The 15,494-nt window shown below is 53.4% G+C and overlaps 5 protein-coding genes across 5 annotated transcripts; 2 read left to right on the top strand and 3 right to left on the bottom strand.

The window, feature by feature from the left end:
* Positions 1-592: 592 nt before the first annotated feature.
* On the top strand, positions 593-2,514 carry PG985_015685 (uncharacterized protein; the record flags this gene model as incomplete). Its single annotated transcript, XM_066835451.1, has 3 exons — positions 593-961; positions 1,039-1,713; positions 1,897-2,514. The coding sequence occupies 3 exons, from the start codon at positions 593-595 to the stop codon at positions 2,512-2,514; spliced, it is 1,662 nt and encodes a 553-aa protein (XP_066676654.1).
* Positions 2,515-2,769: 255 nt separating this feature from the next.
* Positions 2,770-3,965, bottom strand: PG985_015684 (uncharacterized protein; the record flags this gene model as incomplete). Its single annotated transcript, XM_066835450.1, has 3 exons — positions 2,770-3,030; positions 3,183-3,818; positions 3,903-3,965. 3 exons carry the CDS (start codon positions 3,963-3,965, stop codon positions 2,770-2,772), a joined length of 960 nt encoding a protein of 319 aa, XP_066676653.1.
* Positions 3,966-4,939: 974 nt separating this feature from the next.
* On the top strand, positions 4,940-5,311 carry PG985_015683 (uncharacterized protein; the record flags this gene model as incomplete). The annotated part of the gene is made up of 1 exon (XM_066835449.1): positions 4,940-5,311. One exon carries the CDS (start codon positions 4,940-4,942, stop codon positions 5,309-5,311), a length of 372 nt encoding a protein of 123 aa, XP_066676652.1.
* Positions 5,312-6,177: 866 nt separating this feature from the next.
* Positions 6,178-11,259, bottom strand: PG985_015682 (uncharacterized protein; the record flags this gene model as incomplete). The annotated part of the gene is made up of 12 exons (XM_066835448.1): positions 6,178-7,237; positions 7,309-7,765; positions 7,819-8,308; positions 8,359-8,502; positions 8,560-9,045; positions 9,101-9,621; positions 9,703-10,048; positions 10,130-10,568; positions 10,625-10,689; positions 10,763-10,792; positions 10,846-10,980; positions 11,089-11,259. The coding sequence occupies 12 exons, from the start codon at positions 11,257-11,259 to the stop codon at positions 6,178-6,180; spliced, it is 4,344 nt and encodes a 1,447-aa protein (XP_066676651.1).
* Positions 11,260-13,302: 2,043 nt separating this feature from the next.
* Positions 13,303-14,809, bottom strand: PG985_015681 (uncharacterized protein; the record flags this gene model as incomplete). The annotated part of the gene is made up of 3 exons (XM_066835447.1): positions 13,303-14,040; positions 14,094-14,610; positions 14,799-14,809. The coding sequence occupies 3 exons, from the start codon at positions 14,807-14,809 to the stop codon at positions 13,303-13,305; spliced, it is 1,266 nt and encodes a 421-aa protein (XP_066676650.1).
* Positions 14,810-15,494: the final 685 nt, after the last annotated feature.

The following is a 15,494-nucleotide window of genomic DNA, read 5'->3' as shown; positions in this document are numbered from 1 at the left end:
GATTTGTGTTCTTGTCAGCGCCATTGTTTAGTTTTCGTGTGTGCCCTACGGGGCAGCGTAGAGGGTCGAGGAAAAGATAGAGAGAGCAGCAAGTGCGTTAGCAAGCAGCACCTAAAGCCAACACGAGGAAAAGCTGCTGGGCTTGCTGGGTTTGCTGGGTTTGCTTGACAGGGGCCAGGGCCAGGGTATGTGCATGTCCGTCAATCCCTCGTCCCTAAACCGCAACAAGTAGCTAGATGTACATCACATTGATGCCCTTGCCGGCTCCTCCCCCGTTAGTAATTTATTACTTGTACTCACTCGCATACCTGCGATTTGATTGTTGTCGTACAAACACCAGACACTCGTCATTGCCATTCTTCAGCAGAAAAAGTCTTTCGAGCCGCCCCTTCCCTCCGCTTCTCTACTTCTTCTTTATTTCTTGGCGGTGTTGGTTGTTTGTTCACTGTACTCCGGACTTCCTTGTAGACTTTGGTTGCGCGGCTCACCCTCGACGACATTGACATCCTTTCTTGCCCACCGTTACATGTCGCATTCGATTTACTAGGGGCCGTAACCTCCGGTGCTCGGAATTCCTTCCTGGCCGCCCAACATGATTATATCGGCCTATTCGCGTCGACTCCGGCTCTTTGGGGGCTTCACGGTGATTGCGCTCCTCACCACCTACATCCACCTGCGCCCACAATGGAAAGAGCGCTCGTACGAATACGCCCATACTTTCTACGATTCCGCCTCCACACTGCTCAATGGCCAGGATTATAACAACACCCTCTACCAGCCCGGCAATGAGGGCATGGTCTCGCAGTACCACAACTTCAGCAGCCCTTGCGACAGCTTCCCCGACAGCAATGGCATCGTTTTGGTCATGAAGACGGGCGCCACCGAGGCCTTCGACAGAGTACCCACCCAATTGCTCACCACTCTGCAATGCCTTCCCGACTTCCTGCTCTTTTCCGATATGGTACGCGACGCAACGCGCCCGCTCAGCCCGGCGCAAATAAGCAATCGAGACAGGCCAGCTGACTAACATGTATGCAGGAACAACAAATTGGCAAGCACCACATTTACGATGTACTCGCCGACGTGGAGGAGACAGCCAAAGCGCACAACGAAGACTTTGACCTCTATCGCGACCAGAAGGAATGCCCGGTGTCGCAGAAGTCGTGCGTCGATGCCAAAACGGACAGCAAGAAAGCCTGGAACCTCGACAAGTACAAGTTCATTCCTATGATGGAGAAGACGTGGCGGATGCGGCCCGGGCGCGACTGGTACGTCTTTGCCGAGGCCGACACCTACATCTTCTGGCCCAACATGGTGCATTGGTTGCGCACGCAGAGCCAGTTCAGTCCCAAGGAGAAGCTCTACCTGGGAAGTCGGAGCTTCATAGGAGGTACTCCTTTCGCCCACGGCGGATCTGGCTACGTTATGAGCGGGGCCCTGCTGCGGCATCTTATTGAGTACCACCCCGGCATGGTCAAGCAGTACAACGCCAAGGGAGCCCACGAGTGCTGCGGCGACCTGATGCTTGCCCAGGCGCTCGAAGAGTACGAAAACGTCAAGATCCGCCAGGCGTGGCCCATGTTCAATGGCGAGAAGCCTAGCACGCTACCCTTTGGCCCGGGCCACTGGTGCGAACCGATCTTGACCATGCATCACATGAACGCAGAGGAAATCAGCAGCGTGTGGCAGTTTGAGCAGACGCGCAAGACCGAAGTAAGTTGAGGCCATCAAACCCCTGGTTCGTTATATTATGGTTAGAAGGCGCCGGCAGGGCGGTTGGAACTTCGCTGTTTAGCTCAAGCCCCTCCCTTGGAAATCTGCCCCTGAGCTTGTTTGCAAGCCACATGTTCCAAACCCAGGCCATTGGAACCCCAGCTAATGCAGCTTGTGTCACAGCGTACCCTCTTAATCAAGGACTTGTTTGATGCGCTCATAGCGCCGAAAATGCAAGATACACGCCAAGATTGGGACAACCTCTCGGACGATGTGTGCTACATCAATCCCGATCCCGCGGTACAGGGCCGCGCAGAGGGACATTTGCGTGATCGCCAGAAGAAACCCGGGGAGATGTCGGCGGTCGAGAAGGAAGCCTGGAAATCGCCGGAACACTGCGCCAAAGTCTGCCAAGAAGAGGATGTGCCTGAGGAATGGGAACTTGATATCAAGGCTCAGAAGGTGATACCACGGGATCCATCGCATAAGGACCAGGATTCGGCAAATGCCAGCGACACGGAGAAAGCGGAAGACACTGGCCCCAGCGATGCTGCCGCTCGAGAGGCATGGCACAAGACCATGGCGGAGAAGAAGAAGAACCGTAGCTGCTTCCAGTATCGATGGCACGACGAGCAGTGCTGTACAGCCCGCAGCTTCAAGCTCGGAGCACCGAAGGCGGCACCCGAGGATGGCAAGGACAAGCAGAGATGGGCCAGCGGTTGGGATCTGAAGGGCATCAACGACTGGATTGATGCCACGGGCGAGTGCACCAAGGTCAAATGGGTGGAGCCCAAATCTTGAGAGAACCGAAACAGCCACGACTTTGATGAACAACCACGAGCAGCGCAACGCCGCGTAGTCGGTGCGAACATCTTGACGAAAACCAACGATAGAAACGGAGATCTGTCCGAGAAGGCGAGAAAAAAAAGGAAGGGTTCGCATCACACACAGGGATACCCGTCATTCATTGCTCTGTCGTCAGAAACTTAGATGCACACATATCATTAGGCGGCGTTTGAGGCGTTTATGGCTCCGCCTGGCTAGGCATATACACTCTTAGAAAGGAGGGGAGGGGTCGTCTTTTTGCGGGATTACCTCTGCGACGGAAGGCCTGCTATGTTTTCGCGAAGCCTTGGGAGGAACCACCAAGAGCAGGAAAGCGGTGCCGTGGCCGTGCAGCGAGCGACGTCGGAATTTGCCGCTGATCTCGGGCGCAACGACTGTGAGTTTTGTTAACTTGACTGAACGGCCGAAAAAGGGGAGGATGTGTGCGTGGGTGACAACTTTTGTAATGACACGGCTTATCGCAGATCTGTGCTAGCTAGGTATGCCAGACAGAAAATATACGAGAACAAGACTCAATTCTTGGAAAAATACTAGGCCTTTCAAAAGTGCCCTCTACGTCGTTGCTGCTGACGCCGTTTCTGCTGACGCTGTTTCTGCTGACAACGCACTATGACCCAACCTACATCACGTATCAAATTTTCCGCCAAGGCCGGCCAATGATATAGCCCCCGCCTGCAAGGAATCTCCCTTTTGACGGTGATTCCCCGTAGGGATGGAAATGCAGCCCGAAGATGCGCGTCCATCTTGGAGACGACCTGCGTCTGCGACGCCAGGACCATCCGCCAGGTGCGGGAGGAGTCGCTGCCGTCGAAATGGGCGCCGATGGTGATCTCGATGAGGTTCGGGCAGTTCGCCGCGAGGAGCGCGATGATTCGGTTGTTGCCGCCTTCGTCGTCGTTCATGTGTAGGTCCCATGGGCGGTACGGGTAGGGGAGGGAGGTCATGGCGCAGGGCGAGTCGAACACGACGCGCCGGATGTGGCGGGCGTTCGCGCGGCCAATGGTCCGCAAGATCTCCGCGGTGCAAACGGCATCTTGAGCTAGGAGACTCATGACGTTCTCGCCGTACAGGATGCCCGCCGCTTCGGCGCGGACGCGTTTGTTTGTGCGCAGGATGGCGACGGGGAGGGGGCGCATTATTTGGCCGCGGGGGAAGCAGGGGTGGTCTACTCCGCGCCACGACAGCTTACGATATTTGGGGTTTAGTAGGGGGTGCAGCAGGTGTTGTTCCGATTCGGGGACGGTCAGGAGTTCTCGGTACTGCATGTCCAGGAAAGGCGTTTCGTCAGTTCTTTTCGTTCTGGGCATTTACTTTTGATAAGTTGGGGTTGTAGAAGCACTTACTATCGCATTTCGGATCTCAGGGGGGAGGTCGTACCATCCCTTTGGCTTCTTGATTTCGGCCATGGCAGATATAGAAAGGTAGCTCATGTGGAGGGAAGACAAGAGATGCAGGTCTTTCAAGTGACACGGCAAGGAAACTTGGGTTGCAGTGTTTCCTTATATAGGCAGGGGAAAGTAGAAAAAATGTGCGTTGGGGCTGGAACGATGGAAATATACTTTTATTTTTGTATATCTGTAGGCAACAGAGAACGGCTTTTTATAAAATTCTCGCTCGAGACTCCAGGACAGCCTTGGAGGCCGTGCCTCCACTTTCTCTTTGCGCTGGTGGCATCTTCCTTGCTGTTCTGTTTATCCTCGTGGTCGAGATGAAGACCTTGAGACAAAGACGAAGGCTACTACTCATGGTCACCCATCTAAAAGAAAATCCCAGGGAAATTGAAATGATATGATTTCCAAAGTAATTGTTCCTCGACAAACTTAGATATGACTGATGTATGGAGCACATGCGAGGACCACACTGTTGTTATTCCTATCTGATATTCGCTTTTGCTGATTAGATCGTGTCAGTCTTCGCTTTCCATGCTAGCTACAAACCAAACACCTCCCGACTCCTTTCGTCGACTTGCATCTCAACATCAAGAGTCACCATTTCTAACAATTTTATACTTCGCCCTGAAAATATCAGCCTGTTTTCCTTTCGCCATGATCGAGCCCAGTGCACCGTCGGGGTGGTTTAGATTCCCTCCAGAGGTCCGGAATATGATAGTAAGTAGTATATCCACGGACATACACATTATCCATCCCCCTTGATGGCGAAAGCGCTGCTCCCGCCAGATGATACCGCACTTGTCCGGATCCGAGACGATCCAGTACCATTCGTATCCCGGTCTTTAAGAAATCAACCGGCCTGTTGAAAACCCGAGAAAAGTATTTTATACGGAAATCAGCGCTTTCGCAATCTGAAGGACGATGTGCACCCAAATCTCAATACTAACACCCACCCCCCTTTCTCTCCTTCTTCCCAGTACCGCGAGCTCATGCCCGTCTACCACCCGTCCAACACCGTAATCTACGGCCGAATCTCCGGCAACCGCCTCCGGCTCCTCCGGACCGGCGACCGCCCCTCCCTCGCCATCCTGCGCACCAACAAGCAAGTCCACGCCGAGGCGAGCAGCATCCTGTACGGCGACAACTCCGTCGACCTGTCCGGGGAGGAGTACCCCTTCTTTCTCAGCCGGGGGTCCTGCAGCCGCCAGTACGCCGGCCTGATTCGGCGCCTCGCGCTCGGCTACCCCCAGTGGTACCACTACACCACCTTCCTACCCAGTGGCGGCGCCCACGATCCTATTTTGCCGCTTTTTTCAAAAGCTGTCCCGCCTTGGTCATCGCCGACCTGTGTCCCGGCTTGACGGAGATCACGTTCAGGGCGCCGGACTTGTGGAGTTACATCGGCACACCGGAAAGAATCGACGAGACCATCGAGGCGCTCGCCCGTTTCGATCGCCACCTTCGGGCGGCCTTTCCGCGCCTCGAGAGAATCTGCATTGAGGTATGGAGAAGAACCTGGCCTATCAGGCCAAAGTACCGGGGCCCAGCGATCAAGATGAAAGACGCGCTGCGTCAAGCCGGTTGGGTCATGGTGGAGAAAAGAAATATGTAGATCAAAAGGGGATGATGAAACGCAGTGAACTGGGATTGGGGCAGACAGACAAACTTGGTAACAGGAAAGCCTCGAAATCCGAGTACACATTGGTTTTATAGTTACTCCATACAACTCATGCATCATATATTCATGCCAAGTCCTCAAACAGAAGATATAAGTAGCATCTACTTCCCCCGCCCCCCTTCGTTCCTGTTGCGTAGCATTTCATTATCCATCCATGCATTCACCCCCCTGGCCTCGTATGCCCTCGTCCCTCTGATGCAAGTTTTTTTCCACCTCCCATCCTCGCCCTTGGTTCTCCCATGTGCCGTGCTATGCTATGAAGCCTCCCGGAACATTTGAACCTTCTAATCTGCTTCTCCTTCTTTTTTTCGAATACAACAAGTGTCAAAACGACAAGGTAAAGGAAGGAACAAAAGAACGAACGCCTTTTATATGCATGCATGCCACCATCGCCCGCTCCGGGAAACAAGACACCAACCACCACTAAACGTATCATGATCACCAAGCCCACATGACAGAGACACGGTCGATACCAGGCCCTCGTCGCTTGCGGTAGGTATATAGGCTGACAACAGCATCCCATCGACATCAATTGAGAACAAAACGCCACTACGCGCCCGGGTTCCATTTCTTGGCTCCGCCCTCACTAGGGGCGCGACTCCGCCGTTGCTTCCCGGAACCCGAGCGAGAGTGACTCGTGCTAGTACTACTAACCGAGCCATTGCGCCTCGACGACGACGACGACGACAGGGTCGGACTCTCCGGCACAAAGGGATATCTAGTCCCGCTACTACTCCCGCCCTCAGCAGCCTGGTTTTCCTTGTTACTGAAGATGCTGTTGCGCCTCAAGTCCGATAGGTCGCTCACGGAAGTGCGCGGTAGGACGCCCGGGTTACGAGACAGCCGGCTCTTACTCCCGACGCTCGAGCTCAGGTCGCCACTGACCCGCCGGGGTATCCCCGAAACCGGGATGCCGGTACTATCGCGGCTCCGCGGTCGGTAGAGTGACGGGTCGCGGTCGTGCGTGATAGAGACCGCCGAACGCTTTGGGCTGTGTGCTACCTCGATAAAGGCAGACTGAGAGGACCGGTGGGCATGTGTCGGAGTCATGGGGGTTGATGCCGAAGAATGGAGAGAGGGTGGGGTGTAGATACGACGAGAGCTAGGCCGTGAGCTAGGCCGCGGGCGACTAGCACTTGTCGCGCCTGACGATGACGACGCCGATAGACTTGATATGCCACTAGCAGCATTCTCATACTCGCCATTGATGTGGGATCTGACGAGCTCGGATGCCAAGTTTCGTACCAACACGGCAGAGTCTTTGTCCGCCAGCGTCTGGATATCCTCGAGGAGCGAGGCAAGGCATTTGTTTCGTGAACTGCTGAAGTAATCGAACTCGCGTGCGTCCAGGATGTTACGGAGGAGACGAAGTAAGTTCAACCGCACAACTGCCTTCTTGTGGCATAGCTTTTGCCCGATTCCAGAGAACATGTCGGATGTTGCTAACATGGATGACAGAGAAGGGCTGAGGCGGAGAAGTTTGAGCAAAGGCTCAAGCAGATTCGGGTCGAACGCATTAATTTTAGAATTAGTGAAGCAGGATATGATTTCTTTCGTGAAGCTGCCGTTGATGAGGTGTCCCTCCACCTTGGCAGTTTCTTCTTGCAGCCTGTTGGGATGGTTGGTAAGCGTGAGCACATATGGTAACCAGGGAGGAAGGAGCTTCGGTCAACAACATACCATACGAAAATGGCGTCCAAGGCCGTGACCTGCCAATACTGGTCTGCCAGAAGGGACACGTAGAAATCCAGACCTTTGTTTTGCCACAGGAACCGGCGACCTTTGCTTCCGGAATGGGCCATATCGCAGAGAATAGGAAGAACAAACTCCTTTGGTGGCCTGTCCGTCTTCATCATCTTGAGCAGCAATGGCACGATACCATTGACTGCCGCGTATTCCTGACGGTCTTTGCTCAGGCGACAAAGATTGAACAGAGTGTTGAGCACCTGGTTGGATATCTCCCGGAAATGGCGGTGGCTTTTCTTCATGGTTCCGCTCAACAGGTCGATCAGTAGATCGATAGCATCAGCCGAGTGTAGCGTTTCCAACGTGGTGGACAACATAGACAGATTCTTGATGAATTTGAGCATTGTAATCTGGTGTACCGGTGTCATCCGGTGCAGATCCTTAAGAATACCTAGGGTAACTGTTAGCATGATGAAATGTGCACAAGGGTGGACTAGAACATACTCTTCAACACTTGTCGATCAGCCACCATCTCCTTGACGTAGTTCTCAGCTTGGGAGAACAGATAGAAGATGTTGACAATACGGCCCTCGATGGCTTCTATCAGCTCATCGCCTTCATCTTCATCTAGAACCCTGTGCAGCACCAAGGCTAGCGGGTCTAGGATCTTGCTCCTGGAAAAGATACGACAGAAATCGTTCTTGGGGGTAGGTCCTTGAAGCTCGAACACATTCCAGATACCGTTGACGCCGATCAGCACGAGGTCCCTCGCACTGTCGTAGTCCTCGTCTAAGAACTCCACCAAGACGTTGAGACCGCCAGCGCTCACGAACATCTGCAAGGTTAGAGTTGATGTTTGATACATTTGTCGTACAAAGGCGGCGGCTTCCAATCGAATTTCGTTCGAGTATTGCCTCGCTGCAAATTTAGTAATAATGGGTATGCCACCAACAAAGCATATGTTTTCCTGTAGTTCGACATCATCCAGAATAATCTGCCACACTGTTAGTTCCGGCCCCGTTGCTTTAGGGGCATCTAGCTTACCGTATTCACGACCTTTAACAACTGCAGGATCATGTGTTGTCGGCTTTTCACTGTACATGGTTCAAGAAGTTCCAAGATGGGCAACAGACCATGGGCACTGATGATGAGGTCTTTGACTTCGACATGTTCCCACAGAAGGGCAAGCTGAAAACCGTTAAAACCAAAACATACTTGGGGCGGACAACTATGTGTTCGACTTACCAGATCCTCGGAAAGCTCCGAAAGCTTTTCTTCGCCCTCTATCATCTTGATGGATCGTACGAGCCCTTCTACCTTCTCTGCTAGCCTGGCATGCCGGTCTCGAGCAATGTTTGCCTCGAGGTCCATTTCGTCCCAGCCTGGATCCATGAAAGCAAACGGATCATCTTCATCTTCGTCGTCGCCAAGCCACGAGTTGTTAGATAGCTTGGATAGGACCATAAGCCCGCCGTCTTCGGAACCTCGGTCGCTTTCAGCCTTTTCGGTCATATTGTCACCAGGACCAAATATGTCGGAGAAATCTTCGTCGCCCTCGCTCTCGGCAAACTTTTGTATCTCAATGGACGACCGGGACCGTTGAAACTGCCGATCCGGTAGAACTGAGGGCCGCGATGAGGCTGTTCTTCTCATACTTCCACCAACGGGCGATTGCGTGGAGCGTGGTAAACTAGTGAGATCTGAAGGGTGGAATAGTTGGGGAGTATCGGGCTGCTGAGTATTATTAGCTTACACCATTCAGATGCATAGGGCAATATTCGCATACCTTTCTTGATTGGCCAAGCCTCTGGTTGAAGATGAGATCGCTTTGGTCATTATTGTCGAAGAGATCCGAGTAATCTTCCACCGTCTGCTCTCTGTACAGTAGATCAGGCCGCGACGGCAACTCGAATTTGTTCCCCAGGCTCTTCTGCTGCGACTTTCGCCGGTAGTGTCCGCTGGTGGAGCGTTTTCGGGGAGATCTTGTAGGTTCCGGAACTCTCAGCTGCCCTTTTGGCTCCGGGGTCTTCTCCGGTCCAAAGGGGAACCTCCAGTTGGGTCGAATGGTCTTTTCTTGGGGGTCTTCTTCGTGGAAACCGCCAAAATTCTTCATGGTCATGAGGCTCTCTCCCTCCATATCGGCGTCCCAATTGCCGGATATGTCCCGGGAGTTATCAATTGACGCAAACTGCTTCAAGCGATCAGCTGACAGCATACCCCCAAAGTGATCTTGCGGCTTGATGAGAGGAAGTTGCAAAGCGGTGGGCGATATTGCAGTGGCAAAGTCATTGTCCCAATTATCATCATCTGTGGGGTATTAGTATATTATTCTCTCGACACGACAATGTATGTGAGCGGTTGCGAGCCCGAGCTCTGCATACTACTTACCAGCAAGTTCAGGGGAGCGGAAGTCCTCCGCTGTTGGCCGGGGCTTGGCAAGCGCCAGCGGCCCCTTTGCCGGCGTATTGAGGCCAGATCTTGTTTGTGGGTGATTCTGCTGAGGCGGCCCAGAGTCCGAACCGGTAGACGCTCGCAGATTGTTGGTATCAGACGTCAAAGCTTTGTTCCATTGTTTGACCTCTTCAACAGCTTGACTGAAGTTGGCCGAGGCCTTCGCGACCGGCGCGTCGCTCCTCCGGCACCCAACTATCCAGTTATGCTTGAGCAGCTTTCTCGCAGAGACCCGAAGATTCGGGTCTTTCTGAAAACATTGCATCAGAAAGTCCCGGGCAGCCTGTGTCGAGTTAGAACCGCAAAGGGGGCACACACCATGTACAATTTATCACATGAGCTTGCAAGGGTGTTGGTCACTTACAGACGATACGCCTTCAGGTAGGGGAGGATGATCGTCGTTGACAATAGCGAATAGTGCGGGCATAGCTTGCAAATGATGATAAGGTGGTTTCCCCTGCAGCAGCTCAATAACAGTACATCCTAAACTCCAGATATCTGATGCGGGCGTGGCACCAGATAACTCAATTATCTCTGGCGCCATCCAGTACGGTGTTCCGACTACCTGAGCCTCCTTGTCAGGCCCGCTCAGAGTACTTGTAGAAACACCGAAGTCGGCGAGCTTGACTTTGCCGTCCTTGGTCGTGAGGATATTGGCTCCCTTGATATCACGATGGATTACACCCTGGTCGTGGAGATACTGAAGCCCTTGCAAAACCTGGGTCATATATACGCCCACGAGGTTCTCTGGGAACTTTCCATATGCTTTGCATATCGAATGGAGAGAGCCGTTCTCGCAATACCTGCAGAGCATGTAAGTTTCCCGGCATAGCATAAATCCATAAGCGCCATGACTTACTCCAGGACAATGTTTAGGCAGTCTACCGACTTGACAAACCCGACATACTTGACGATGTTGTCGTGCTGCAATTGTTATTGTTAGCCCCGCAAGAACTACCATGGACAGTCAACCCATAACTTTGGGGCAAAGGCTTACATGTAAGTTCTTCAACAGATCAATCTCGGCCTGAACACCACAGTCAGCATCCTCTCTCCAACCGGCATTCTGATCGCACCCACCTCGATCATGCGCAATTCGCTCTTAGGCAAATTGCTCAGCTTGATCTGTTTGACCGCGACAGCCTCGCCGGTGCCCCAATGGATCGCTTTGTAGACGGCACCGAAGGCTCCCTTGCCCAGACATTCTCCCAGGCGCTACAACACTCTGTATTAGCTTTTGTGCCCAGCGAAACCACGAATTCCCATATTCAAGTGGGCACGGGCACCCTTGTCCGCCGAACAAGGCTTTTGTTCTGTACGTACGTAGTCTTTCAGCCCCGGATCCTGAACCGCCCTGTCGCGACCACCGCTTCCTTTCCTCGGAGTGCCTGAATGCCGAGCCGCCACGGCCGGCCTGCCATTGGCGGCATGATACTGGCGCTCACCGGTGGATGACGTAGAAGGGTTCGAGGAATGGCCCGAAGAGGGCGCCATGGCCGGCGGTCTTCAACGTTTCCTCTAGTAGGCGTACACTGGCGGCTTCGGCGTTACTGCGATTCGGCGCGATTGGTGGGCTGTTCGAGGGCACGGCGGCGGTACTGCGACTGCGAGGGGCAAGGGAAAAGGTGGACAGCGACATGAAGCAAGTGCTTGTCCCATCCCAGCTCGTGTGCAGTCTGGGGCTTCCTCTCTCGGCTTTTCGTGGTTGCGTTTTCGTTGCGGCCGTCCCAACTACTTGGTGCCAACGGGGTAGGCCAGGCCAATCAATGGGCTATACGGTAACTGATACAGTAGGATAGGATAGTCCAGAGGTTCGTTTCGTGGGGTTATGCAAGGCACGTTGCAGCAGAAAGTCTGTTGGTTGTATGTGTGGTAATGTGTGCGTGTGTGCGTGTGTGAGGGTGTCTGTCTACAGGTACATTTTCTAATTTAGCTTGGCTTCCGAGCAATTGTAAATTCAGGCGGGCAGGTGGGAGAAGCTTGTGGTGCGTTGGACAAAAGTGCTATCTTACCACTCACGGGCGTTGCTTGCGTTGCTTTGCTTGCTCAGGCACCAATCACTTTGTCACCAAGTCCCGATCGTAGATTAAGTGCGGGACGGGCTTCCCTGTGCCTGCGCGCCCAGGACCAGAAACAGAGGGAGCGAGTGAGGCACTGCTGATGAGCCTTGTGCAGATGCAAGGAAGCGCGCCGGTTTCTGAGTGAGTGGGAAAATGTGGGGGAGGAGACGGGCGGGAGATCAGCTCACTTCAGGCAGGGTAAGCAGTACCAAATACGACATGGTGCGGCTTTCATGCTTCATGCTCCTGCTCAATTTCCCCGAAGAAGTCCTGGAGGTAAGCAATAAGTATATTAGGTATCTGTGTAGATCGGGGGTTTTCAATTGCACATCATCAATGGATAGACATCAATGCTTGACATCCCACTTCCCCTCAGTTGGGTTTTGCAACATCAATGTATGGGCAATCTCTGGCTTAGCATCCATCTGCTTATGTATTGATGGAAGGGAGTTGTTTCCTTCGTAGCCATTGAATCGAGACATGTTGACAGTTTGGAAGCTACTGTAAGTCAACACACCAGAACAACACAAGCTGCTGCTTAGTCCCAATTATCGGCGAGGCCGGCAGCGTTGGTGTTGGTCTGTTATTGTTTCAACTCCCAGAGCCGGTGGTTTTAGCTGCCAAATTCGTGCATGTCCCTCCATGGCATAACCAGTCCACTAGCGGGGTTCCCTAGGCTTATCAGCTTCGGTGGTCCCAGTCCCCATAACACACGATATGCCTCTTTGGGCTGCAGCGTGGTGTGCTCAGCTCGACTAATAGATAAAGTAGGTCGACCGATGCGACGGACAGCACAATATTAAGAGAGCCAGCGCATACGTCATTTATTAGAACCAGGTGCTCAAGGTTGTGCCACTTTTTGACAATACGACGGTGGTCGCGTGTGGTACAGCTAGTACCTTAAACGACTTAGCCAGAAATGCCCCAGTTTCTATGTTGCACACTCACTTACAGCCACATGAGGCTATATCGAAATGAAGACTGGTTTGATGCGAGCAAAAGTTCCAGTATTACCTCCTTATCTATTCCATGAATGACTTCTGCTGCCAAGTATGAAAGTCCATAGAACAGAAGACTTGGCGACTTCTCAGAGGCTGGCTATCAAGTTTGGCAATTGGGCATTAAATGCACCTTTTCTTTAGGCTACCTGACAGAATAGAATGGAAGCATGCCCGGAGTCCTGTGACCCATTCGCAAACTCGCCATTTGGCCATAACTCCAACGCTCCCATCAAACAATCATAAATCAGTAAGGCCAACAACTACTTAAACAGTTTTTGTCTCCAGATGTACCCCGGCGCCGACACCGAAGTTGGTGTAATGATTTCGCCAAGAAATACACAATGTTTGTACAGCCCAACGTAGCATACTACTGGGCACTCATCTCACAATTCCTGGAGCTTCTGCCTCCCTCTACCAAAAGCAGAACATGTCCTCCGTCAACGGACGGGCATGTTGAGGGCGGAAAAAACAAAACTTCAAATCGAGTCGTCGCCCATGACAAAAGAGCGGCTGAGGCCGGCAGCTGCCCACCATTGATCCGGTATGTCCTGCCGAGAGGCTAGACCCTGCACAATGCGCTGCATGTCAGAAAGCCATTCGAGTCTTTCTGCTCCGCCCCGGGCCGGTGGCAGAGCGTCAGCTACCACGTCCGCATATGATCGGCTCCTAGGCGGCAATGTGCGCCTTGAGGATCCATTGCGCTGGTCTTCTCCGTCCTCATCGGACTCCGAGTCGTCGGCCACAGGCTCGCAAGGGAGCTCCGAGGTCTCGTCCGGGTGGGTTACAGAGGTGTTCGCCGAGCTGGCCGTTGTCTGGGGCGTGGTAACTGAAGCAGTTGTAGAGGCGAAGGAAGATCCCACGCTCGGGGGCTGAGGGTCGGGAGTCAGCGTCGACTGCAAGGTATCCCAAACATTGTTGTCTTCCGGGCTGAGACTCCGATCGCGGTCGCCTAGTCCGTCGACATATCTAACCGAGCGCCATGCACGAGGCCGAGAGGAAACTCTTGGCGCATCCGGTTGCGCATTGCGGCGCCGGTGGTACTCCTCAAGATATTCACCGGGATCAGGCACCTGCGATCGGCTAGCGCGTGTGTCGGCGCCGGAAGAGTTGGTCTCCCGTAAGCGCTGAGTGAGACGCGAAGCGGAAGAAGGATAATTATGTGGTTGAACGTTGTACAGCGCAGGGGAGTTCGAAGAAGAGGCATTAGCTTCTCGCTAAGGAACATGTCAGCATGGCACTTCAGATTCAGAGTCCCGGTACTACTTACGAGGCGCGATCTGTATAGGAGCGAGCCACCGTTTGAAAGGTTCACTACCTGTCCCCAGTTCGTGCTTCCGAGATCAGGGGTAGACTCGTTGCTCCATGTAACGTAGCGTGGCTCGGGCCCATCGGCTCTCAAGAAACTCTCCTCGTGTTGAATGTTTGTATCCGGATGCGGAGAAGGCCTTGAGCGCAAACCATCGCGCCGCTCACGTCTGTCGCGGTGGTCTCGCACCAAACCGAGGATGTCATCGTAGGAAGACGGAGAATACCGCCGAACGATAGGCAGCGTATCTGCACTAGGTGATACAGCCCCTGATGCGCGACCATTAGACTCCGGCTGGGTCAGGCTATCGTCATTGGCCTGCAGCGCCGCAAGGAGGCGAAGGCGGTGCTCGCGAGTCTCGTGCAGCTGGCGACGACGTTCGGAACGGCGGATAGGGGATCGCGCATGCGCAGGATCCGCCGAAGTCTTAGTCGAAGACTTCGACGTGATGTCGGATTCGACAGGGGCGATGAACAACCTGGGCGCGGCACATTAGCAGGTGGCGCGCAATAGTTGCGGTGAGACGCCGTTGACTTTCGACTAAGTGCGACGCGGACTCCATGGCTGAATCGTGAACACAAAACTGCCTCCGGATAGTCCAAATGACGCGACTTCTAGAAAATGCACAAAAGAGCGCGCGATCGAGTCGCGCGGTCGCGAACTTACGGTAGACCCATATTTGGGGGAAGTGGTGGCAGATGACGGATAGAAAAAGAGATGGCTGGTGCGCGTGTATGCGTGGTGACGGGGATTGGACAAGGCCAAATGGAATGACGGCAAAACAAGAAGATAGGCGACAGAATTGCCTGGTCGGAGTGCTGACAAGATGAATCCCGATGACGCGGTTGAATCGAATTAGAGAGGTATATGGGAAACAAAGAAGGTCGAAATGAATGCGCGCGACAGGATGCGACAACAGTTGAATGATGCGTCGGGACTGGAATATATCGCGTGTGCCGAGTCAAGGTTGATGGACAATTGACGATGATGGGGGCCCGGCCGGATGCCAACGAGGAATTGGGAAGAATGACGGACTGGGGACCTCTCAGCCTTTCTTGGTGGACTGGGTGCTTGCGTTGGACGGGACGGGTTTCGGTTGTGGAGGAAAACTTGAGGACGGTCGGGACTTAAGGCGAAAGGAAAGGTACTTCCTGGCCTAAGGTTTCGGTAGTCAGGGGAGATACCTCCTAACATGGGAGCAGGCAGCGTGTCTCAGTAAAATGAGAAAGACAGGAGGCCGGTGAGTATACTGAACTATAGGAAGTTCTCATAGGTCGGCGTAAGGTTATTATAACATTCCAGTGCCTCAATGCATACCTGTTGAGAAGTTCGGCCGTTCAGTTGTTCATTGGCATCGACGTC

The sequence above is a fragment of the Apiospora marii genome, assembly GCF_038362585.1.
Source record: "Apiospora marii strain CBS 49790 chromosome Unknown utg000013l_segment0_segment0, whole genome shotgun sequence".
In the NCBI taxonomy this organism is placed as follows: Eukaryota; Fungi; Ascomycota; class Sordariomycetes; order Amphisphaeriales; family Apiosporaceae; genus Apiospora; species Apiospora marii.
This window is presented reverse-complemented; position numbering and strand designations above follow the sequence as displayed.